This window comes from Cebidichthys violaceus, unplaced genomic scaffold (assembly GCF_023349555.1).
Source record: "Cebidichthys violaceus isolate CVI_PGR_0920_01 unplaced genomic scaffold, fCebVio1.0.p SCAF_20, whole genome shotgun sequence".
Lineage (NCBI taxonomy): Eukaryota > Metazoa > Chordata > Actinopteri > Perciformes > Stichaeidae > Cebidichthys > Cebidichthys violaceus.
In genome coordinates this window covers 2,130,146-2,156,964 of record NW_027176373.1, presented here as the reverse complement: position 1 = coordinate 2,156,964, position 26,819 = coordinate 2,130,146, and the positions used below count along the sequence as shown (strand labels likewise).

General features: G+C 42.8%; 1 protein-coding gene across 1 annotated transcript in view; it reads right to left on the bottom strand.

The window, feature by feature from the left end:
• zbtb16a (zinc finger and BTB domain containing 16a) overlaps positions 1 to 26,375 on the bottom strand; it is a 142,873-nt gene extending 116,498 nt beyond the window's left edge. The window contains exons 1-2 of the mRNA XM_068716434.1: positions 26,277 to 26,375; positions 21,757 to 23,095 (exon numbers count right to left, since the gene is read on the bottom strand). Of these exons, the coding sequence (XP_068572535.1) occupies positions 21,757 to 23,006 (1,250 nt within the window). The 5' untranslated portion in view covers positions 23,007 to 23,095; positions 26,277 to 26,375. The remainder of the gene's footprint in view (positions 1 to 21,756; positions 23,096 to 26,276) is intronic.
• Positions 26,376 to 26,819: the final 444 nt, after the last annotated feature.

Below are 26,819 nucleotides of genomic sequence, written 5' to 3'. Positions count from 1 at the left end.
TCAGCAAGAATGATTTTCTACAAGGTCAGAAGCTCAAACACTCGAAAGCCCCTATTCAAAAGATTTAGAACAGCTTCTGACATTTTTTTTGTATGACAGATGAAGGATGTTTGTCTTTTCTGAGGCCTTGACTGGAGGACTTGATGTTACCCTCCTCTTAGTCATCCATGTTACTCCACTATTGGATAATCATTAAGTAATTGAAGTGTTTTTTCCCATCAGTGCTTTGCATTCAAGGCTATCTTTTTTTTAAAGAACAATTACAAAACACCGTTAATCACGTCGAAAAAGAGACAAACACGTCTGCGCTGCTGCTGCCTGCGGTACAGTAGGTAGAGCTTCTACAGCTGGGATGGCAATACAGCCTGCGGGCCAACTGCGGCTAAGCTAATAAGGCTCGAGCATATTTCTATATAATAATATCATTCTAATAAATGCACTGTATTGCACATACTAGTTTAAAAAACTATGTCAACTACACTCTCCCTGGCTTATCTGTATTACATCTAATTATTAGACTAAGCTTTACATTTTATGTTTGCGTATTAATCTTTTAAGAGGGCCGTGAACTAAAACCAATATTTGTTCGTTTACATTTTTACATAAATGCACATAAGTGGGCACTTTAAAACAGATTATATTTAAGAGGAGCAGATACAGAAACACTTTTTTGTAATATGTAGGCACACTAATAAAGTAGTGTAATGTCAAAGCGTTAAACTGTTTCATAGTGCTGTATAGATATTTTAATAGGAAATGGATTTTCCATGGCCCATGGGGTTTTCTGTTCTAAAAACACAGATTTTCTTGTAGTGTAACTGGTTGAAAACTACCAATTCCCTAATGTTTAGCCTGTGACTATTTTTTCTGTATATGGCCCACAATCAAAAAAAAGGTCACCCCTGATCTACAGTACTTACAACCTCTGCATAGCGGTAATAAAAGAGCCGCTGGGAATACATGTGACCAGCTGCTAATGACATGATAAATAATTCACGTAGTGTGGACCCAGTCACACAGCCCTACAAATCAAGTGGGCACTTGATTTTTGGGAATGCTCATGTTTTTGGGACGTATATGCTTGGTCACAAGCCACAAACAACTGCAGCCTGTCACCCTGATATTGGTTATTAGGCTGATTATATTGTAATCATCATCATCATCATCGGTCACTGTTCGCCTCCATGACTTTTTAAATTAATTAACACGTAAGAAAAGCATTTTTGCCTTTCAAACTTCACAAAATCAACAGGTTTTCTAAACTTTTCACACGCCTCTCTGAATGCAATCCCACACACTGTCTCATCTGCTCTGCCAAGTGAAGCTGACGATTCCCTATGTTTTTTTGCCAAAATAAATCATCTTGGAATATTTGACGTTTTTTGGCATGAAGGAGGTCATATTTAAGGTTTCATCCAAAATGTGATTCTTGCCGGTGTAGAAAAGCCTCTGCAACATAAAAAAAAAAAAAAACTAAAACCCAGGCTGATGAAATTCAAAGTCATACACATACATGCAAGCATCCGCACCCTCAAGACGCTAGGAAACATGATCAACTAATAGTGAAAAAAACACTTATAGTGATCACAGATACATCAACAATATGAATCAATACGTTTGGGACAAAATCATTCCTTTACAAATGCCATTTAAATAATGTGCTTATTGTAATCAAATATTGATATATGTTGAACTACAGTAAGCTATATTTCATATACAACACTGTACTATAGCTTACTGTATTCAAAGTACAGTAATTTAATTACAACAGTACTGTAATTTGAAAGCGTTTGAAATAGCTGTACTGTATTTTGAAAGTCAATAAAATAAAAAAGAATTGTCTGTAATAATCATCCGCTTATAGTGATCAATTTGACCCAGACAGATGTGAACACTATGAGAGGTTTCCACTGTATTACTATAACTCTTTAACGTGTACAAAATGAAAATAATGAAATTAAACAATGAAATATCCTGTATCATGTCACCCAGGACTGGTCGACGGGGGGGTTAAAGGGAACACTAGACAAGCAACTGATTCATGATGATAAACGTGTCTCAGTTCATCCGGTGTCTGTCACCTCACATCATCTAAAGACCGATCAACAGGTTAACCTGTGATGAAGGACGATTCTGTTCACTACATGTCGGCAGCAAACGGCACTTATTACAGGAGAATTATTACACAGCAGCGGGAACTGAAGCTGTCCACGTCAGCAGCGGATGGAGATTTGAAGTGCATGGTCATCGGGATTACAGCTGGCACACCATGTCCAGTATGTTTACCATAGAATAACAGTGCAGAGCTCCAACACTGCATTGTTGCTACAAGAGGATAAAGTTCATTCTTTCTTATCGTGACTGTAATTCTTGATAGCCATGCACACATCTGTCAGCGGCTACATTTCCATGAAGGATTATCTGAGCGGCCGGCAGACACACTACTGCTGCTGCTGCTGCTGCTGCTGCTGCTGCTGCTGTTGTTGTGGAGTTTATTTAAAAAGGAGCAAGAAGAAATGTGTCCTCTGATGGATTATTTGGCAGCGTGCAAACGTGGCAACTGAAGTATGAGATGCCATATTCTGAGGAGAGCAGGTAGAGCTGATGAGTCTCAGTGAGCACATGCTGTCCTAGAAAAGCAAAGAGCGTTTGAGTGTTTCAGCTTTTCTTGTCACAACATGGCCAAACCCTCATTATGCGCGTCTCTAAATCGTAAATCTGAATGAAATAAAAGTAAAGGATGAAGGTTACTTTGTGATTACAACTACATGAGTTATCTGAAGCATTTGGAATGACAATCTCTCTGGCAATAAATAAGTATAAAAGGGACATTTTGGAAGGAATATAGCCATTTTTTATTTCGTCAAAAGGACCCCTGGATGCATTTTTATGTCTCTGAATGCAGTTTGATGATATGGGAACAGTAACCTTGGCTCAGTCAAAGCCTCGAGGATAAGGCATCAGCTCCTTTTAAAAGCAGAGACATAACTTGAACACTTCTGAAAGGAGCTGCTACTACTTCTTTGAAGAGCTGCCGAGCCTCAAAGAATTTCATCAGTCTTGGCTTCAGTGGATCATTTTATTTCACATTATGGCCTGAACATTGGATCACACCTAAACTGACATTATATCAACAGATTACAAAAAGTCTTGGGTTGGCAGTACAGCGATCTGGAGTCATTGCTCCTTTGTGTATTACTGGCATCCTGCAATGTGCTGCAGGTGCTAAATGCATAACACTTCTTCAGCTTGTGTGGATGGAAATCATTCTTTAGCCAATTTGAGTTGTTGTTACTGTATTAACATAGCTAGTGGCAACAATATGAATACAATCTGGGTCCTAGCCTGGATCTTATAAATGCTGAGAACGAAAGTCCAAAGTCAACCTCAACACGCTTTCTTTGACTAAAGCCACCAAAAACAGACTGACAAGTGAATGTTTTTGATTATGTTTTTAAAAAGAAAATTATTTAAATATACATATATTATAAATGGTATCATATTATAAAGCCAAATCCCTTACATTTTTACATTAAAACGTAATTAATTTGCCCATTAATAAGGAGGTAAATACAATATTTTTGATCGATTGCAATATACTTGGATATTTTTTCATGGAATATCTCCACATTCTCCAAGTAAAAAAATACAAACAATTTAAATAAATGCATATGTAATGCTCTCAATTTAGCAGCAAAAAAAACAAAACAAAAAAACAAAACAATCCAGATTATCCGTTAAAAAAAGAAAAAACGATGAAACACAGGTGAGCTACTTCTGTTCTCGTGGGCTGAAACCTTACATAAATATATGGAACCTTAGCTGATGACAGCAGACACAAAACATAAAGCAGCAAAGAAGAAGGTCAAGGTGAGAAGATATGCATACATGCATGCAAACAGAACCAACTAGCCCCAGTATAAATGGATGAATGAAAATAAAGTGAAACAGTATTTACACACACACACACACACACACACACACACACACACACACACTGTAAATGCGTTCTCTACTATTCCTGTTTATTTTAACTAGCATCTTTAAGAGCTCACTGAATGAATTAACAGACAGTAAACAAGGTATTTTTGGACGAGAACCTCCTCTCCCAATAAAAACATTACCAGTCTTTTCCATGGATGGTAATGGCTTTTATGAAGACTTCGTGTGCGTGATCAGAGTTCTTGCAAGACTCACATGACATTAAAACAGAGACCACAAGTCCCATGATCTGCCCTCGGCTCAGAACCAGGAAAAGTGAATGTTTGTCATTACAATATGAAATAAAAGTACTTTCTAAATCTAACATTTTAGTGTTATATGACCTATACTGTGTGTCATAGTCAAAGGTCTAGATGGTTCCACTGTTAAGTCCAGGCTGAATGTGCACAACGGTTGAAAGATGGCCGTGTCCCTACTGCACCAGTCAACTAGCATTAATACGGTCATTCTGAGACAAAAGGGTATAATATATAGTAAGAATCTATCTCTAAGTGGACCTTTGCCGGAGGTTATTTTGTCAAACAAGGCCTGTGTTTTACCCATTCTGTGCCTGAAAGTGGTGGTTCAATACAAAGCTGACTCCTCCTCAGATGAACAAAACATCAACCCCTCAGATTCATATCAAATTATGAACATCTTTACAATCGAGTTGACTGTTGTAAAAATGGCATCAATTGGCCCTAATGGTAATTTTCTTTCTTCCAATTCCCCTCTAGACACATTGAACTGACTCAGTAAGATTGAGAAAAATACAGTGGCGTAAAATTCATTTGTATCTTGTAAAAACAATCACATCCCCTCACTTATGACAATCAGACATAGGGCAAAAGCATCAATGTTCTTGGGTAAATTCCAATTACATTCTCACATGATCCTTGAAATAACAATGACTTACCAGGTTATCGTGTTTGTTTGTGTTTGTCCTACTGTCTTCCTTCGCCATTTCAATATATTTGGAGAGACATTTGTTTTCTGCTAGTGCCGCAGAAATTCAATAAAAAACTAATTTGGTGGAATGAAAGTGAAGGAAAAAATGGATGCCAGGATGTCTATCTGTATCTGTATTTTTGCACAGATTGAGAAAATGCTTCTGGCATCTGGCAACCGCACATGGAAACTGACACAAATATGAAGACTTAAACTGAACTGACAATGCAGAGGAACAAGCTTTGGACGTTTACCTGAAGAAAAAAAAAAACTTCATATTCCCTACCAGGTCCTATCCTGAAATTAGACAAGTGGAACTTAGATGATAAAGAAACACACACATTTCCACACCAATACGCCGTAGCTAAATGCTAGAATACATTATATCCACACAAGCGTCCGCAAACACAAAGCAGACAGAGTATGTGCTTTGTCTCTCATAATGTCACAACAGATAACGGTCCAACACCTTCCCAACAATGCTTCCTCTGGACCAATAAAATCATAAAACGCCTCTCAGGCTGCTTCCCTCTTTTTCAGTGTCTCTTTGAACTCGGGCGACGCTGAATGCAGCCAAGGAGACGGCAGACGTGACAGTGTTAACAGCAACAGTCTGGTGCTAGACACCACTTTACACCCGTACTGCAATTCACAGTTCAAAGTGCAAGCCTGAAAGAAAATATTTTAGAATGATGGGAAGGATTACCGATACATGTGCGGAATACAAAAGGGCGATTTGGCGCTTCATCGTGCCTGACGGGGTTAGCAACAAAATGGCGGCGTACGGCATGTGTGGGAAGGTCTCGCCAAGGCGCGAGCTACATAGTGAGCACTTGTCAGTCTTCTTGCGGGAGTAAAAGCGAAACCAATGCCGTCGCTGAATGGCGAGACAAAAATCGAAAGCGCGGCAAGAAAAAGGGAGGGTGGTGTTTTCAAAACAAGCTTGAATGGATGCACATTTACAGTAACACAAAGAAATAAAGGAAGCCCTTTGAAGAGGAGAGCTGTGTATTACCAAAGGACTGGGCAGAGAAACCAGCAATTTTGCGATTCTTCTTTTGAAGGTTTTCTTCTGTTTGGGGTGGAGTGTTGGGGGGTTTGTGGCGCACTGGCAGCTGAGGCAATCTGGGTCTCAAGCACATCTAAGGTTGGGCAATTAGTTCCAGTGCCACTATTAATGTGCTGAAGGGGCGCGCTCTGCGGGGGGTTGAGGGCTCGGCTCAAAGGGCTTCGGTCCTTGCTGGGAGGAGGGGGGGGGGGGGGGGGGGGGGGGGGGGGGGGGTGAATATGGCCAACAAAGGTGGGGGTCAGGACCTCAGGGCCATGTGAAAGCTGTACCATGTCCACTGACCTCTGAGCGCTGGTACAGAACCTGCCGACACACTGGCCGTCGTGCCATTTCTACTGTTCACTGCAGAGACAATGTCAGCCCATGTGTCAAAAATGAAGAGACGCGGGTAATTGACAAACTGAAGCTAGGTTCATATAAGCGGGTCGATACTGGCCTTGAATTGTATTACTTATAATTTAATTATATATGTATTATAGTATTTAATAAAGGCCTCATTAATGGAGCAGTTAATGAGGCTCCTCCCTTACCACAAGTACATAAAGACGGGACTTATTTGGACTCTTTGCCTCATTTCATTGTTCAGTAACTATTTCTGCAATTTAATTCATTTAGAGTTAAGTGTCAAAAGCTGTTAAAGAGCATGACATTCTGGGGATCATACATGTATTTAAATAGTATTTTATGTTAGAAAAATAAGATACAATTTAAAGAAAGTAGGAGACCCCCAAAGCACACTCATACGGAAGGTATAGATTTCCCTGACAACGATATTTTTCATGACACTATAGAAACAGCTGATTTATACTGTAGAGATCATCACCATTGTGCAAATGAACTTCCCCACCCTCATCAGAACACTCCTTGCCGTTGATTATTGCCAGTATGGATTTATGTGTTGATAATTGTTTTCAAGTGATTAATCACTTAATCTATAAATTGCCATAAAGACACCCATACTCATCTGTTCCCAGAGCCCAAGTTGACATTTTTAAATGTCTTGCTTTTTCCGAAAATGAAAAGATTTCAAATTTACGATGGCATAAAACAAAAAGCAGCAGTTTGACATTTTCCTTGATAGCAAAAGGTTGGTTGATTATCAAATATTCTGTTGATAGACTAGGCAATTCCTCAACTACGCTAAATGACAATAACAAACAAACTTGTTGATTTACTTCTTATTCATTTTTCTGTCTCCTTTTTTCAACAGGAGGATATTTCAATTCAACTCCGATGTCAGTGAACTATACATCGACCACAACGTTGGTCCAAGGCGGAGGCAAATCAAACGCCACACTGCATATTCTCTTCGTACGGCCTTCTTCTGGCCTACATTGTACCTTGACACCCACATCTCTCTCCTGGGCTTTGGATCTCCTCCGTAATATGTCAAGGGTACAGAAAGCAAGACATAAGCAGAGTAAATGTAATGCCGGCAAGCCCTTTTCGTCCTGCAGCTGTGCTCCATGATCCCATACGGTTTTACCTTTTACATGTTATTTTCCTCTTTCGAGGTGAAAAATGTCAGAGGGACTTTGTCCACCGACTCAGTTACAGACGGATTACTGAGCACAGTAGCGGGTGATTAATACCTGCTGCAGAGCTCTGTTGTGTTTGAAACATAGCTGTACGGGGCCAACATAATATTACCCAACTGCCTTTTATAGGGATGATGAGAATAAATTACTTCTTAGTCCACAACAAATAGATAATGAATGGATGGAAGCTAAAAACAGAAAAAAAAAAAAAATTGCTGTGTAGTTATGTGGGTTCTTTTTTTTCCAGGATGAAAGACTTGACAATAACAATTATTATTTTCGTTTTTTAAAGCGAAATTCCTTAATTCGTAACATCAAACCTTCAACTCTCCAACCTCTTATTACACTTAAGTCATGGTTCCCATCAAACACAATCCTCTAAATACTTTGTGTGCGTCTTCCAGAAGCATTTCATTTTTTTCTTTTCATTCTTTATTTTTTTGTTACACTGGTAAATAGGAGTAGTAGTTTAATTAATAGTTTATTTCTGACCAAATGTTCTGGAAAACAAGATGAATATTCAAGTATATCTAATTCTAAAAATGACATATTCTGTTGTGTGGCCTTGAAACACAATAGCAATACATTGTATTTCACAAGCGGCAATATGAATCTGTAATTTAATTAGTAACTATCGATGTAAAAAGTGCAACATTTCCAAGAAGTACTCAAGTAAATTACCTCAATATTGAACTTGTGAAAATGATGTTCCACCACAGACTACATCTCTGAACAAAAAAGTAAGGAAGAGGTCAAGACAACTCTTTCCTGCTCTTCCTTCATTTTTGGAAGAAAACGTTTTTTAAGATGACAAAACCGTTGCCTTTCTCTTTGTCTCCTGATTGGTCAATGGGGGCGGCGTCTGCCAGATTCAAACCCTCTGCTGCTGCGGTTTGGCAGGTTTGGCCGAAGCGCTGACCACTAGAGTTTGACAGGAGCCTTTGTGTTCTCTCAGGACAATAGGGGTGAGAGGTGGGGGGTCAAACCAAACTGCCGCAAACCCGCTTCATCTGTAAAGTTCTCGCCTAATGCCCTTTAACCCCTCTTGTCATTGTCAGAGTAAAAATAATAAAATCGGTTCCGGCAAATGAATGCCTGAGAGAATGCTGTCCTTATTGTACGTCCCTGCTGGCTTTCCCCTCCGTGCTGGCCTTCTAATATGGAAGGTTGACACTAAGATTATGGCAAGATTATGCTCAAGTCTTCTGGCAGATGGTACCAGTTCTGGCCCTTGGCAACTTCCCGTTTCTTAATTAAAGGCAACAAACAGGAATTGGGTTGCTAATGGATCGTGTGGGATTAAGCTTAATAAATGTACTTGACAGCAACTGTTTCAGTGTAGAGGTGAAAGTGTTCGTATACTCCAGTCTGTTCGGAGACCATTTGGGTTTTGGATTATTACTGACCATTGAGTATTGTATGTCATGTGAGAATGAAGATGACCTACCTAACTGACTCTGAAGCATTGGGTTATAGCAAGTAGCTGTGAACCTTTTTTTCTTCTTTCAGTGTGTACGTTTCTTTTGCTCCAATAGTGGATTGAGTTCTGTGCTTTGCTTATGTAGGTCAGAGTCACGTCAGGACAATTGAAGCCAGCATGCAGTCATTTGGGATGGTGTTGAATTTTCACTTTTCTGAGCGACACCCTGACAAAAGAGCACCTATTGACTTCTCCTGCCATCGCTCCGTGTGTTGGTATAGGTGCAGCAGGTTCTCCAACTTAATTAACCCTGTTTTTTCCTCCCCCAACTATGTTGTTTCATTTCCAAATCCTCATCGAGACTTGAAAGACCGCAGTTTTCCATTTGCAAGAGTCGCAGTTTTAGGTAAAAATATAAATTTTGCCGGTTTTAATGAAAACTTTCCCCAGCATTTCCTCAGCGGTTGGGCCGGTTGTAGTGCCAATACGTTAGCTGCAGTTTGGTACCAGTATTAAATGGCATCAATACGTTTTCAACGCTTCGAGAAAGTACGTAAAATATATTTACAAATTCAAATTATAACAGTAGAATTAAGATTAGATTTTTTTTGCACAAACCTTTCAGCCCTCAGTACATTTTCTTAAATCACATCACAGAAAAAGTCCGTGTGGAAGTCATCACCGCCGCCTTTTCCGTCTGAAGCCAACCCCCCTTTCTACCTTTTCTTTTCCCCCAATGAAGCAGCAACACCCCCCCCCCCCCGAACGCCAAGACAAAAGTCAGGTCTGTAACCCCTGTGGACCCACCCCCCGTGCTCTTTGACCTATAGTGGAGGCCTGGCTGAGCACAAACAGTGGTCGTCCCCTGAAGCCCTCCCACCACCTCCACCTCCACCATAGGCTCCTGTTTCACTCAGGCAATGAAAGGGCCTACTGTAAATAACGGGGGCCTGGCTGACCCCGGCGTTTATCTGGGCCTGAGACCCCTGCATCCATCCTACTGTAACAGAGCCCACGGCTCACAATAGACTCTCTCATGGGTGTTAGACTATGGGTTCTCTCCCCTCTGTGCCCACTCAGAATGGGGATTAGAAAGAAAAAAAAAAAAAAAAAAAAAGAAGGGCCCCTGTCAGGTCCTCCGAGGGGGTCAACCCCCTCCAAACCAGCATCACAACCCCATCCCACAGACACTTTAGCCTTTGTCCCTGTGTGGGACTTGGGAGCAGGGAAGGATAGAGGGAATGTGGAGGTGGGGCTAAAGCCTGAGACCAATCACTCTGACAAAATGCTGGATCAAACTCACGGCTCCAAACACCACCAAAGCTCACTCTGTGCTGAAGCCACTAAGACATTTCCACTCTAATTCAACTGTGTGCTTTTTCTCTGGATCGACCTGCATCAGTTTGAGGATAACACTTGATTTTCTAAAATAACTGTGAACATTTAATATTTAGGATGTGGCGGGCCTACATATTAATATGTATATATAATGTATGTATATAATATATATATTATACATATATAATGTGTATATATATATATATATATATATATATATATATATATATATATATATATATATATATATATATATAACATAGGGCTATGTGTAATAATCTATTTTTCCTCCAGGTCCCTCAGGTGGGCTGACTCGGGGCTACCAACTGTCCCGGGATCTAAACTTAAACTCGGGGGTGACACCGCGCCTTTCATGTTGCAGCCCTAAAACTGTGGAGCATTCCTTTCCCGATCTGATCCGTCTCCTCCATTCACTCCTTTAAGTGTAGGCTCAAACACAATTTTACTCTGTAGCGTTTGAATCTCCCCGATTTGACTGATATTTGACTGTTTATTTATGCCTATGAACGGTGTACATTAATGTTTAGATTTTAGCTACCTTCTCTGGTCTGTACATGGCTTTGGTGAACATGATTTGTTTTTAAATGTGCTTTATACAAAAATTTGATTGGTTGATGAGTAAATACAAAAATTTGATAATATTTCAAGTAATTTATTGAAGAAAAATACCAAAGAGAAATTGTATGAACTTGGGCGTTTATGACATTTTACAGACTAATTGAAAATGATTGTTAGTTGTAGCCTTGGTTTAATTCATTTTAGGGACTCTTGCTGATTTAAGAAGTAATATGAAGAAGGCTGAAAAAAAAAAAAAAAAAAAAAAAAAAAAAAGTCAAGTTAGGTGATGGTGTTGAAATGTCTTCACAGCCTCAGAGAAAGAGAGAGAAGGAGGGAGAGAGACCCAGAGAGATAGAGAAGAAGGTTTCAGGTCAGAGGCTAAGTGAAATATATCCCCACTCTGAGGCATGCAAGAGAGAGGATGCAGGAAGCTGAGGGCCAGAGATAAGGGCACAGACGTGGGCGATAAGCACCCAAACACCTGTTAGGGAAGCTCCAGCTCCTCGGCTCAGACCAACACTCACAGGAGGCAATAAAATACAAGCAGGGAAGGGGAAGGAGAGGAAAAAGACAGTACATGGACAAAACCATCAGAGAGAGAACTGCCGCTGTAATCTGCTTTTCTTTTCCGAAAAAAGGTAAGAGCAGGGAGTTTTGAAACCAGAGAGGATGTCTGGGTGCCGCTGCTCCTGTGACCAGGGATAAAACCCCATCCTGTTTTACACCATGCTTAATGGCATATGGTGGGAGCCTACAGCATCATTTGTAAGGTCAGCGGCTAGACAGGAGTGGCAGAAATGATGCTGTTTGAGTCATGACATGTCAGAGCCACCCGCTTCAGTGATCAGTCCAGGAAATGGAATGGCTTTTTTTTTTTTTTTTTTTACTATCCCACTCTCGCCTTTCGGGGCCCAGGGACAAACAGACAAACACAAAACAATCTGGAAGCGGTCAAGAGAGACCTTGGAGACGGCTGACAGTCTGGCAGTAAACAAGAAAGAGAGGATTCATGATGTGTCAGGAGAGAAATTCATGGGCTGATTATGGCAGGAACACTGTCCAACCAATCAAAAAGGTGTCAAATCATCAGCGACCATCCGGAAATTATGACGCCAATTAGGGTGACACTGATATTGTCTTAATATGACGTCTTCCAGTCGACGGTCAATGCGATGAGTCCGATGTCACGGTAAACACCTATACCAATATGATGTCGCATTTTATCACACAAATGACATTTATGGGAATACGATTTGATGTATATTTATGTGATGGGGTTTTTTTTTTTGGCTGATTTGAATGTTTTTGACTAAATTTGATGTTTAATTAAAATATGAATAATACATTTAATGGTAATTAAATCAAAATGAAGCTACGGTGAACAAAATAAAATAAAATGTGATATTTTGCAATTGAGATAACTCTATTAAAATATATGTATATATTTATCATGAAAAAAAACACTGTCTGTTTTTGTAGGGTACGATGGGAAAACTGTGTTGTTTTTGATTTTGTGCGGGACACTGGCCATGAGAGTACAATGGATGACTAGAACAATATGAACAATGGAGAATAGTTATTATAGAACTGGTCAATACTGCATTGTCTCCGAAAAACCCGCAAATTGAATTAGCTGCGATTTTTAACTCCACGCAAGGACTATTTCACATGTTGGAGCAACAATGGAAATATCCGCTTCTTTTTCAGAATGAGCCTTCGTATCAGTTAAATATCAGAAGCACTTCGAAACTGGTGAAGAAGTGCTGTGCAAACACAGAAATACGCTGGTATGATTTTGTAAATACACCTCTAATGATTTACGCATTTCTTCTCAGACTCGCACTCAGTTTTTCAGACATTCTTGCTCTTCAGGCAGACAAATCTCCCTTCAATTGAATTCAACCCCCACCTCGCATGCAGCCTGTGTGAGGGGGCCAGGCTATCCATCATCAGCTCTCTCCCTCTGGTAATCTCTCTGGGCGTCTTCGGTCAGCAGATACATAAATCAATTATGGTTTTAAGCTTTATGCCATGATTTACCCAACTGATCCCTCCTGGATTACAGCGGAGCTTAAAACGTGTCGGTCGGCGCTAAAGCTTCAAGTCGCCTTGACATTCATTGCACTCCTGCCACGACGCTCGCCAGGCAGCACGTCACATGCCACAAGTATAGGTCTGACAGCAGTTTGAATCTGCTGACAGGCAGACAGGCTGCTTCGTGACACCGAAATGACGTTCTTGTCTGGCAATATAATTTGGATTGCTTTGTGTCGTAACCAATGCAACATGTACATGTCAACAGTTCAGGGCGTGAAGTGACATGATGTGGCATTTAGGGGTGACAATCAATAATTGTGAAAATGGAATGAATAAATGCATAATAAACGAATTAATTACAAATAAGGTGCTATTGGCCTGCTAGTTGCTAAGTAGCATGAAAATGTACTCCATGCGCTGCCTCTGAAATAACTTTTGACTATTTCCTTCAAAAAATATTTTGATAATTGTGAAGTTTTCAAATAATTGCATACTATAACATATACTGAGAAAAGCTATATTTTAAATAAATTGGTCAACGTGTTCGTATTTACCCTATGAAAACATAAAACAAGTTGGTACCTACTTCATTTAAAGCTGATAAACCTACTTTTAAGCAGATAAAAACATGTTTTTTTTTGCCAATCAGCAATTCTTGTTGGAGTAAGTCTGAATGTGATTTAAGGGCCAGTTATTTTAGTCAAGTAGGCTTAGTCAGTTTGCCTGAGAGTTTTCATCATAAAAGTAAAAAATGTTACTTTACAATTATTGCACCAATTCATGCATGGTCTTTTTCGTGCTGCCAATAGTTTTCCCACTGCATTAATGTTTGTCCAAAACTGCTCGTGAACCAGGTTGGCTTCTTTTCAGCACTTCAACAGCAGCATTATAACCAACTCTACGTGTGCATTACCAGTAACTAGGCTACGATAGGAGCTGTATTTTAATTTCCATTTATCCGTTTTGGAGACCCTCCCAGCTTGTGAGCAGACAGCTAGCACAAACCTGAAATTCACCTGTTGAGCAATCATGCTTCCTTGGGCTCCGAAGAGGTTGATTAAAAGCCTGCATGATGCTGTTCTGGCCTCAGTTTCCTACCTGAGAGCTCCTTTGTGACAGGTGATGGTGGAGAGAATGGGGGGCAATTTTTATGACCAGCTTCTTAGCGTGCTGGTATCACTCCATTGGGGCCCCTTGCCAATCTCTGGCAAACCATTCAAGTGGCAACAAAGAGGCTAATTAGAAGCTCTCTCGCTGGAAGCCCGCGGAGGGCTCTGGTTTGATACTTCCCAGGGAGGCTAGGGGGCCTCTGAGGTGGCGGTGGCAGCTTTTTCACACACACACACACACACACACACACACACACACACACACACACACACACACACAGGACATTTGTGAGCACACTTGGGTTGGCCCTTTGGCTCTAGCACATTTGCTCATTGTGGCCGTCCTCCTTACGGTCTGCCAGAGCAATAGAATCAGAGAGGGGGAACCGACACATCTTTCATGTGGCGGGGACCCAGAGAGGGGATGCTAATGGGATATCGATGGGATTAGAACCCAGAGCGTTCAGGTCCACGAGAACAGAGGCAGAGCTCTATGAACTAGAACTAAAACCCACTCAGCTTTAAGGCCAGATCATTCTAATTCTATTGACTTTTTCTTTTTTTAATGGGAAAGTTGACAATGATGCATACACCTTAATACAGTAAGAAAGTCTGCCAAGAAAAGAAGGTCTGAAAGTCTAATAAAAGGTTCCCAGGATTGAAAAAAAAGAATGCCGGTAAATCATTCTCCCTGCTGAAATCCACTCGCTGTGCATTTACAGAGAAACGGTGGCACAACCTCTTCCCCTGCCAACACTCACAGCAGCTACTGGGAGCAGCGATAGACATCAGGAAGTTAAGGCCGATAACACATTTGCATGTCACCTGATAACTGGCTGTAATTAGTACTCCCCATGAGCCCCCCCCCCCCCCCCCCCCCCCCCCCCCACCACCACAGCCCCTCACAACATGACCAAAAAAAAAAAAAAAAAAACTCTCACAATGACACACACAAGGCCAACTTCCAGTACAGTATGTTATCCTTATCCCTCCCTACAGACCCCAAGGCCCCCACAGGGACAAAAGATAGGGGCCTCAGTGTGTTCGTTTCATAGCAGCTCCTGCCAGACCGCATCAGCAAAGGCCACGTCTGCCGAGCGCTGTTAGCCACACAGAGGCAGCTGGTCGCACCAAGTCAAGCTGCTAACTTTTATTATACAAGCACCTCCCTCCACCCTTATCTCAGGGAGGGAGGCGATCTAATCAGCCTACAGATTAGATCGCCTCCCTCCATTGCCATAGCCACTGTCTAGATATTACACTGCTCCCCCCCCCCCCCTTCCCTTTCCTTCCTTTTTCTATTGGTGGTGCCCTTCTTTTTTCCCCTCCATCCCCCTATTCCAAAAAAAGCCCCTCAATTCCTTCTAAAAAAGCAGCTCCACCAGATTTAAGACGATGACTCGCACCTGACGACACTGCCAAGACGGCACGACAATAAAATGCTTGATCTGTACGCAGGTGTGTGAGAGTGTGTGTGTGTGTGTGTGTGTGTGTGTGTGTGTGTGTGTGTGTGTGTGTGTGTGTGTGTGTGTGTGTGTGTAGTCCATTCCACATGATGTAGCCCCCTGTGTTAAGTCTTTAATCGATGCATCTCCCTATCCTGACAGTGAGGACAGAGCCCAGATCTGAGATCAGAGCGATGGCGGTGTAAATCTTTACGGTTCAACCAGAGCCTTTTAAAGCCTGTCTATAATTGGGCCTCAGCCAGCAGCTGCCTCAGCTGTGGCCATCACCGTGGGCCCAGTCAAAGCGCCAGTTCCTCGGGGGCATGAACAAAACACCGCACCTCCAATAAGGGCAAAAAAAAAAAAAGAAGCACCTGTGCGAGGATAAAAAGGCAGGCGATGTGGCAGCCAGGCTTGAATAAGCCCTCCGCTGTTGTCTGTGGTTGAGGTATTTCTTGGAGAAGTGTTTTCGTTGAGTGAGGCTTTCTGTGCCGTTGGATTATTACACCAACATGTACTGTACGTCTGAGTGCAAGCCGGGGAGACTTAGCTCACTGAGTGATTTCAAATAGAGGGTAATCCACTGCCATGTAATGGATGCTTTGTTGACGGGCTTCTTTCAGGAGGCAGGAAAATGCTTGCACAGTTTTAGGAGGTTAGGATCATAAGCTTGAAACTGCTTTAGTTTTAGTTATTGTAGGATCAAAAAGGTGGAGGTACTGTATACAGCGAGCAGGACTGGGACATTGGGCGCATTTGTAAATAGTCACTCTGGGCCTCACAGCGCTCTCATTTAAGTGTAGGGCGTCAGATCATTTTTCCGAACTGCTGGCACATTTCCTTTTTCCCTTACAGATAAGGATGCGCCAATCATAGTCATTCAGTCCCGATACCAATAGCAATATATTGACTTGGGTATCAGCCGATACTGTGTACCAATCCCATAAATAATAAGTTGTATGCCAAGTGAATGGGATTTTAACAACATGTGACGAATAAATACGTAGGTGTAAATTAACCGTAATAGTTATTCATTATAAAAATAATAAAATCACACACCAGCAATCTAAACAGGAATTAAAATTCCAGCATAGAGCATATAAAATATATCCGTCTCAGTGCATCCCTACTAACAGAAGCAATTTCTGAAAATGAGCACAAGAAACCATCCAACAACAACATTCTGATTCTCCAACACATGCGCGGTCATACATTTTGGATGCACAGAGGTCTGACCGAATTTAAGTCAAACAGACCTGAGCGCTCTGATGCTCAGCTATTGAGCCTTCCTTTGAGCTAGACAGGGGTCCATGCTAAACGTAACATAAAAAGGGTAAAAGGGGGAAATAATAGAGATAGAAATGTTGCCGTAAGTTGATCATAAGAGTTGCACATCTAGTGAATGAGTTGGACATCGATGCCGTTTGATGACGGTAGCAGCTACTGTGATCACAAAATGGGTTCAGCAGCGCAACGGAGGTTTTAAAACCACGAGCACGACCATCAAAAGTCCATTCATTCACTACAGATCCCAACAGAAAACACAGCTGATGTATGGACTCTCTGCAAATCCAATCTAAATCGAACTCTGGTAGTCGGACGGAGCCACAGAACCAAACGTTTGGGCAAAGAGGGCGGAGTCTGGGTGGAACTGAAGGAGGAGGAGGAAGTGGAAACCAGCACAACTGGTTGTGAAAGACACCTGTCGATCAAGCAAACTTCTCTTTAGGCTTTAGCATCACCTGAGTGGAGAGATGATTCTCAATATTGCTTAAAAGATTTTCTCTATGAAACTCAGAGCATTAATATACAAAACAACTAGTTGCTATGTTAACATGAAGTGGAGTAATGTCTACCTGAGCAGAGGAAGAAGTTGCTCTCCCTCTGTGCGTGGCAATTCAAAAAAAACGTATGCAAATACAGATTATTTCAAACCAGCATCTACCAACCATTTGTTGCACTTTGTCTTAAGCCACTTTCACAACTACCGGTCATCAGAGCGGCCATTTGAACCCAACTACCTGGTTGCTCATGGCGTGAATGTATAGGAAGAAAGCAGTGGTTAATGGTTGATAGTGGCTAAAGCACACAAGTGTCAGTGTGCTTGTAAACCTTCCGCTGGCCTCACCTCAGCGTGCAGGCTATATGTGTGTGTGTGTGTGTGTGTGTGTGTGCATACATCGTTATCACCTGCAACAAACGCTATGGGCCGCTATCTGGGCTCAATCTGCTCTTGGTTTACTGAGGAGGAGTGCCAAGGGTTATCTGTCCCACTCTGATATGCACAGATAAGGGCCTTAGGCCCACTGTTTAAACACCTGGGGCCCGGGGTATTAGAGCGCCCTCCGTACCCCTTTGCCACAAAAGAAGAGGAAATGGAGGAGTGAGCGCTGGCTGCTGCTGCTGCTGCTGCTGCTGCTGCTGAGGGGAATGTGTGTAAAAAGTAATGATGCGAGTGTGTGCGCGTGCGGAGGTTAAGGCAGGGGTGATTATTTCCACCACTCCCACTTCATACCCCAATCCGTCCATCAATGCAAAAAAAAAATAACTAGGAACACAGAGAGGAGAAACAGGGGCTCATTGACTTATGTTCATGTACACCCCCCCAAACACATAACAAAAAACCTGACTGTATTATGAAAAGCCAGAGTTAAAGCATTGATGGTAATCAGTAATGTTTAACAGCTATATGCTGGAAAAGCTCTCCTTCAAAATAGGCTCTTTTTTCACTTATGCGATGTACATTACAGCGAGGGTCAGTCATTTGCATGAGAATGGACGATTAAGTGAAAGAGATAAACCCAAGGCTAGTTCCCGTGAATTGGATGCTGTGTTTGGAATACCAAGCAGTGGAGGGTTCTTTCTTCTTTACCCCGCCACGGCCGAATTAGCCCCCTGCATCATGCATTTATTTTCCCAATAATCACTCAGGCCCTTCCTGTTTTGATTATTTTCTCGGTGCAAGGGTTACTAAAATATTGCTGTAATCCTGTCTCCCTGAAGCAGCAACAACAGTCACCCTGGGCTCTCTTTTAGAAATACATCTAGGGCTTGTCAGTGGGGAGGGTGGCGGGGTGGACTACTGGGGGAAAGATGGGGGGGGGGTTGTCATGGTGAGATGGGGATTACTCACACCTATAATGTATTGCCTTTTATTAAGCTTTATACATTTCTTTGGAAGATGATTTAAAGATATAGGGCTGTATATCACTTGACAGTTCCCTGTACTTTTGCCAAGAGTTTCATTACTCATAACAGAAAAACCTTGACACCTCAATTTAGAATGCCAAAGTTCTCTATTATAAAACACAAGCAGCCGTACAACAACTTGACCTAGATAAAATGGTCCAAAATTAGCTAAATGTTGATTTCATTGTGGAGATATGAAAGAAAAGAACAAATCTGACCAGTCGTTAAATGACGTTATATTGATGATTGGTGCTTGATTTTGATTTTGATCTGTACAAAAAAAGTGTTGAGTTTGCGATACCAAACCCTGCCTCAAGGTAGCATCTCTTAGGGTTGTGCAATATGGCGATATTAGTTTAAAACGTTGCCACGACCTGCCTTTACAGAGAGATAGTTGGTATTGTGCTACCTTGTGCATTCTATTAGTTGCAGATCTATGGCCTCAGTGTCTGCCCTGCATACAGCAGCGCAGCTGCTATATAAATAATTGCAATGCGATTGATCTAATTAATGCCAATGTGAAGAGCGGTTCATATGGATTTCAAAAAGAAACTGATACATATTTAAAGAAACTTTAAAGTGTTAAACAGAAATTGTTGTTCTTTTATCTTGTATGGCTAGTTTTAAATGAATTTGGTTTACTTAAAAACAAACTGTGATCGTTGTGGCTTGTGATCCTGCCTGCAGTATCGCCCACCCTTTGCATCTGCTGTGCTGTGCTGTGCTTACACATCTTATCGGCATACATTTCTATATCCCATAGGTGACTCCTCACACACCACTTGCGGAGCCAATATACAATGTATTCAGTCTGGGTGGGGTGTTTTTTTTTTTTTTTTTAAAGATACAATCCAGGGCACAGAGGAATGAAAGGGAGCAGAGACTAAATTTATACAGGAAGTGGGCACTTTCTGGTTCGTTCATTTTAACATAGACGCACACACACAGACACCTCACACCAACGACCTGTGCCACATCTGGAAATAATTACACTCGTGTTTGACTTGACCTGCCTGCACCAAAGTCAACTCTGCCAACTTTTTTTTATGCGTTTGTTGCAGAGGTAGCAGTGACCCTGACACAGTGGCTGTGGGGAAATGATGTGTAATTAGTCAGAGGGAACACGACTCCGCTCGTCTGAAATAAAACATCTTGTATTCACATCAAAAGAATCGGGCAGCTTGACAGGCTGTACACAGAAAGAAAAAAAAACAAAAAAACACTGACTTGATATGCTATCAAATGACCCACATTGGAATTTGTGAGGACACGAGGAGCGTCTGAATTATCAAGCATCTCAGGGTAGCACAGCAGACCTTTCATGTGCGGACGGCAAAGCAGACAGCGGATGATGCAATGTTTGATTTCTACACTTCAGGAGGCTGTCAGGACAGCGCGTACAATATTAAACAGTGTCGTGTCGGTGTATCAACCCGTCTAAATTAACCCATTAGTATGCTATGGGGAGAGGCGGGAAGATCAATGCATGAAACGGTTTGGAAATCTCCTTTGATACAAGATTTCCCGGCTTGAGCGAATTGATGAAATTCCTCTTGAAACACAGGCAACCATTTCACACGTCAGACTTTTCTCAAGACGGAGACTAATGTGGCCTGTCCTTTAACGCAGTGAGACTACAATGCTGCACCACACACAGAAGCTATAGTGCATGGTAAAGCTTTTGTTAGAGCCTGCTTAGGAAGAACTGATCATAAAAGCAGCACAACATTCCCTTCTATAGTTTGTTTTTAAAAGATGCGTAGTATCAGTCTACGCAGACGCATCCCTCTTATTCACTGAATAATAGGCACTTTTCATGAAGGCCACACATTTATACACTTTCAAATGTAACTGCCAACATCAAAACAAAAAAAAACTACTAAGTATCTGACTCCACCACATGTTCAAAATGGAATAAACAACAAACACTGCACAACAGTTGGTGTAAGGTTGCAAACAAGGACACTTCTCTTTGGAGTAAAAGCCATTCTGTAATACTCTTAAGTCAACATTGAGAGCGATTTAAAAACCGAGAAGCTTGAACTGAATCAGCTTTTAGCCGTTCATACCAAGGGAATGGCTCAAGTATGAGGGGACGGAGGATGGGATTCAAATCCTCAGGTGAACTTTAACCACTGTGCATTCCTAATGATTTAAACAAACATACAGGGTGAGAAGATGGCCTTCATGTCACAAAAAGGCCTCCGGTCACACAAAACACACAAAAAGTGATGCCAATACATTCCACGAGGCGCTCGTACTCCGACTGGGCTGACACAATTTCATAATATGAACTATGCAATGAAACGCAGTTTTGAGTTGCAGATGAGTATTTTAAGTGCAGTTGCCTTGATGTATTTATATACATCGACTGAAAAAGCGCCGCACTGATTTACTGCCACTCCCTTGTCCTAGAACTACCTCCTTGTCTAAGAGCCCAGGTTCAGCACTCATTTCCTGAGCTGACCGTCTACTCTAATTATCAAGCTAATAAGGGCCCCCCTTGTGCAGTTATGGGAAAGGGGAGGTTAGTCGGGTCCAGGATGAGGGGGTACCACTTTGGTAAGTGTGTGTGATAGCTGCCGCCCACATCTCGGAAGGCGTGACTAATGGTCTTAGACAATATAACGGCAGCAGTCACCTGGGCAGTTATTGAAGCAGTGGACCTCTGGGCCTGAGCCACACAGTCCTACGGTTTGTGTTCGTCAAAGGATGTCACCTACTCATATTTCATATGAGCGTGGATGGGTTACTGATTTTGTTACTTGTCCTAATCCCTGACATAGAAAATGAATGGTTTTATTTTAAGGCAGAAGAAAACTTAACTACTTTCCCCTATTCCCTAAAAATGTCCCAAGTCAAAAACAGGTGACTTGACAGGGGGGTAAGCCTTTTAATTTAGTCCCTGTTCCCCAAAGCAATCATGTTGATTGACATTAGACTTTCACTTTCTGCTGGATACAATGCAAACTACCAAAGCAATCTTGTATACCACCATGTGATTCGTTGAAAAAAAAAAAAAAAAAAAAAAGGCTGAAAAGGACCATACATTTCAAGACCAAAACAACTAGCAAGCAGCTACTCAAAAGAAAACGTGGCTTACCTGTGCTGCTCCACAGCTTCGTTATCTGGTAGTTCTGCACCGCAAACATTGCAACGTTCGTGCTGGTTCCTGCCGTCTGGTTTCATGCCCACAGCCAGCTCCCCGAGTTTGCTGAAGAATTCCCTCTGGATGAAGCTCTGAGGCAGGAGTCCCCCGTAGGCACTGAAGTCCATAGACATTGCCAGGGCTGGGGACATGGGGAGATTGGAGGCCATGGATGCCGCCATGGATGCCGGCATGGACATGAAGGCATCTGATTTATGATTTGCAGGTAGGGAGTACAGCGAGGCAAGATGCTTCTCCGTCATCCCAGCCATTGCTTCCAGCCCCATCTGGCTGACATCAACTTGAGGGTCGCCCATGACTTCATCGCGGACGTAATGTAGCTCGCGGGCACTGGTGATTACGCTGCTCCTGGTTGGTGTTCCTGGACCGTCTCGGTTCCTGTCCTCCCCACTTCGTTCTCCATTGCTGGAGGCACTGGACTCCATGTTCGGAGGGCTGTCGTGGCCGTTGCCACCCATGTCCACTTGCATCATTTCCGTCTTGATCTCAGTCATCAGGGGGTGGGAGTTGCCGTGGAGAACTTGCTCAGCCCCAAAGCCCTGCTGGAGCAGAGACTGACCGATGCTCATCAGGCTGTCCACAGCAGCTTTGGTGGGACTTAGGGTGGAGACACCGAAGGAGGTGGAGACAGAAGGACTCTGGTCCACCATGCCCGTCATGATGGCGACTTGCTGGGCACCTGTCAGATAGGGAGTCTGCATGGAATGCTTTTTGGAGTTCTTGGCTCCATTGTGGCCTTTGCGCTCATCATCCTCCTCTGTGCTCCCATCATTAAGGTTGACCTCTGTGTCATTGTCATCTGAGGACTGGATGGTTTCCAAGATCTTGAGGCATTGCTCTTCCAGGTATTCAATCTCCAGGATCTCTGCTGCATACAGAAGGTCATCCAAGTCCTCCACCTTGGCCTGGAGCGTGGCAGTGTAGGCGTACTCCAAAATCTGCTGAAAAGTCTTTGGTGAAAGAAAGTCCAGGGTGTAATGCTGACTGCTGCGATGGAAGAGGATCTCAAACATTTTGCTTGTGCAGGCTAGCACAGTCCGGTGAGCGTGGAACTCCTGGCTGTCTACCATGATGACCACGTCACACAGAGTCCCGGCCAGACGCATCTGGTTGGCCTTCTGCAGCAGGGCAGTGGGGTGGTTGGGGTTCTGGAGCTGTATCATACCCATTTTAGACAAATCCATTATGTCGAGGCAATCCACGAGGCCGACTCATGAGGCTCGCCTTCCCCGTTCAGCAGTGTTTTTAGCTATCTTTGTAAACACGATGAAACCTGGATGGAGAAACAGAATGAAAAAGAAAAATCAGTTCTGATAAATTCTGAAGCAACGGCACAAAAATGTTACGCAGAACAAATCCAATAGTATTTCAGCTCTAAAATCCAAAGACTGAATGAATTAATGTTCTTTTTTTAATTAAATGCAAATTGTCATCCTTCACTTAAGTATACAAAGCAAAGTAAATAATTACATTTTAAAAATAAATGTCATGAAATTGTCAATACATGCATTTCATGTCTACCGCTATTTATTTTGTAAGTGAGAAGTCAGTGTTGTTTCAAATTGCAAACATCCTGCAGGGATGGTAAACACTCTGTGCAGTCAAAATCAGCGGAGAGCATTGACTGTAGACTTCTGAAGAGAGACAATTTGTGAGCCGTCCGACAGGCTCACCCTGCATACCAATCAGTCCAACATATGTTACGTTAAAAAGAGGTTTTCATTTGGTTATCTGATGGGGATGAACACACGGTTAAACAAGTGTGAATTGTGGTTTTTCCACTGCTCACAAAGACCATCAGCGGCCTTTTCTGAAATTAAATAGCATCTTACTCAGTATTCCCGTCACAGACAGGAGCAGAGAGCAGCGGCCAGAAATGGATGGAAAGGAAAGCAAAGCAGAACAAGGCGAAAGAAAACAACGCCGCAGCACCAAACACCCGGATCTGCTCTCACTCGCCGACGTTGAATATCCAAATTAATGAGTGCATTACTCTTTGTATGCAAGTTAACAGGGCAACATGTTGCTTCACCTCGTATCTACAGCACACTCAGACCAACACGAAAATAACGAAAAGGGTTCAAATTCAATAGCCTCACCACTACGTGCTTTACATGAATGATCGTCACTGTGACTCCTATGTTAACACGATCATTAAGACATACACTGAAACAATGCGCTCTTCATTGTGACAATTAAATAAACAGTCTTGCCACTGCATATATACGTTGAATGAATGGCTACCAGCTAAGTGTCTCCATTGACCCACATCCTGGATGAGGTCATTGACGTCCAATCTACTCAATTTATTCAACATATGACAAATAATACGACACATTTTCACAAAGTTGTGGTGATCTTTTTTTTTTTTTTCCCTCCGGTGATTAAAATTTTAATTTCAAGTTTCAAAAGCTTGATTTACATTTTAAGAATCTTCAATTTCATTTTCAAAGAAGCTTAATTTTCTTTTCAAAACTGGGGACTAAAAAGAGAAGTTTTTGAGCACTTCTCCTTCCTCCCCGCCTCAGAACAATACTCACTCACACACAGACAAAAAAAAAAAAAAAAAGAAGAGGTAATATCAACAGCCTTCTAGCCAGACTCTCTTGTTTTCTTTTTTAAAAACAGTAGGTCTAATTCCAGATATGCAAGCTCCCAAATCACAGAAGCCTAAATCTAGAACATGCAGGAGATACATGGAGCTGGCAGCTATCGTTTGTGATGAGGGTCGTGGAAAATACACAAGTCTTGTTGGCTTTTGGGACACAAGACACTTCGTTTTTTCGGCACATTGATATAATCGATATAGGAGGTGGGTAATGATGAAACCACAGGTTCTCATCTAGCGGAGCTCAGCCTCTCAGTCAACAGAGGTCATGTTTAAAACCCGACATTATCTTTATTACAGGTATGCCAATAGCTCCGATTTATGGCCACGTAAATGATCAATGCTTGTTGCGCTCTGTGGGGCTTTCGACCAAGCCGTGGCTTCAGCGGGACACAATGCAAAGTTGCCGTTTTTTTTTTGGGGGGGGGGGCGGAGACTTTATCGCGTCTGTTGGCTCTCTATTAATAAAAGGACGGGGCTACGTGCGTCTAGACGGCGTTAATATTCGCCAGCCGTAGCAGACAAATTATACAGCGCGTTATGCATTATGCAAAACACCACGCACTACATTAACTACATTAAGCCGGGAGGGCTGGAGCACGACGTGGATCGCTGACAATCACCACATCGGGCCGACTTCACAGAAAAGGCACCACAATCAATCTGATCACGAGTCGTCTGCCACAGCGCGCCGTGGCGACCCAGCCACAACAAGAATAAACAGCGTTCAATATTCCAGACCACGAGCCACACTGACAGACGCAAATGTGGAGAAAGCAAAATGCTACAGCGTCTCTATGGAGTAATGGGGGGGGGGGGCGATCAGAGACATTGAGCGTGCTAAAAAGTATACACGAGACAGACAGCTGCCAGAATCTCACAGCGATTCCAGCCAGCTCTCCTCAGACCGACGCACAGGTGGACTTTGTTTGTGGCAGAATGAAACACTCAAACGCTGTCTCTTTACAGTTGATGAGAAGGAGGAATGATCTAGAGAGAGATGCCTGAAGGGTGAAGAAGGGGAGGAAAAAAAAAAAGAGTGAAAGGGGGGAAGAGAGAGATCAGACAGTCTCGATAACAAATCAATTTGCCATTGCCTCTGTTACCAGTTCCCCCACCTCACACAGTATGCCGCGCGTGCTCCTGCGAATCGATTATTGGTCACCAATCAAACGTCTAGTTGCCCGTCAATCAATTGTAGCGTGACTTGTGCGGTGGCTGGATTTGGGCTTGTTTCGAGTAAAAAAAAGACCAGTGTCCCCAGTCCTCCTCGTGATGTCATCACGGCTAAATGAGCCACACTGGTGCGACTGGAGACACAAGGACGGGCAAGAGTGTCGCTGTCTCGAAAAAATGCACAATTTCCATCAAAAACGCGATTTCTCCAGTAAAGTCACATGGAGCGGGGCGTCATATGTTGTCTGGCTCCCGGTGAAACAGCCAGACCTCACGTCCTCTAGCTGCGATCTCCAGCATACTAAACCAGACCGCGGGGGGGGGAAGGGGGGGGGGGGGGGGTTACGTCAACCTTAACATCTCTACAATAGACGACCGTGCGTTAATGCAAACTTTAACACCTTGCGGCGCAATCAGGAAAACACTTGTTTTCATCCAGCGCTCCGGTGCGCAGATCCAACTTGCGTGCCAAACTCGCGTTTGCTGTTAACTTCAGCGAGAGGTTGAACGGGGACAAGCAAAACGAACCCCCTGCGCTATAAATGCATCCAAATATCCACATGGTGAATGAAAGTACACAGAGAATACAGTGGTAGACGCATGCAGAGTAGCGGGTCTGGCACTTGTCGCCGGGAAACTGCAGCTGCGTTTCGCCCGGATTGGTACTCACCTAAGTTGCACGTTTTGATTCCGTATAGTGTGAAGGGGGAGTGGGGCTACAGCATAGTAAGGCAGTTCGCAGTACCCGCTCTCTCAACACGCACTAACTCCTTTCTTCCCTCGCCTTAGCAAATCAACACGGCGCTGACGTCAACGCAGCCAGTCAGCCAGACGAGCAGCAGGCAGGCGGGCGGCCGGCTCTGCGCTCCAGCCACACAAACGCTAAGAAAGTGAGACACCTAGGGGGCTGTCTCGTGTCAAACGGCTGTGTTACAGTATGGCAGCGAAAGGTGAGCGACGATGCCCTCCCTCCAGCTGTTTGGATGCGCATACAGCCTACAGTTGTTCTCAAACTCCCGCCAGGGGCACACTTAATGGTTTTGGCGGCCCTATAGGACAAGTCAATAAGTGTATCCTACTCCTGAAGCCCCCTCAATGAAACTATACTCGAGTCTATATGTGTGGCAGCAGAGGACAGCAAAGGTGAACGCAACGCAGCTGATCCGTCCTCTGTGACGAGATTCATCTGGAAGGGTCTTTAAAAAAATGATAC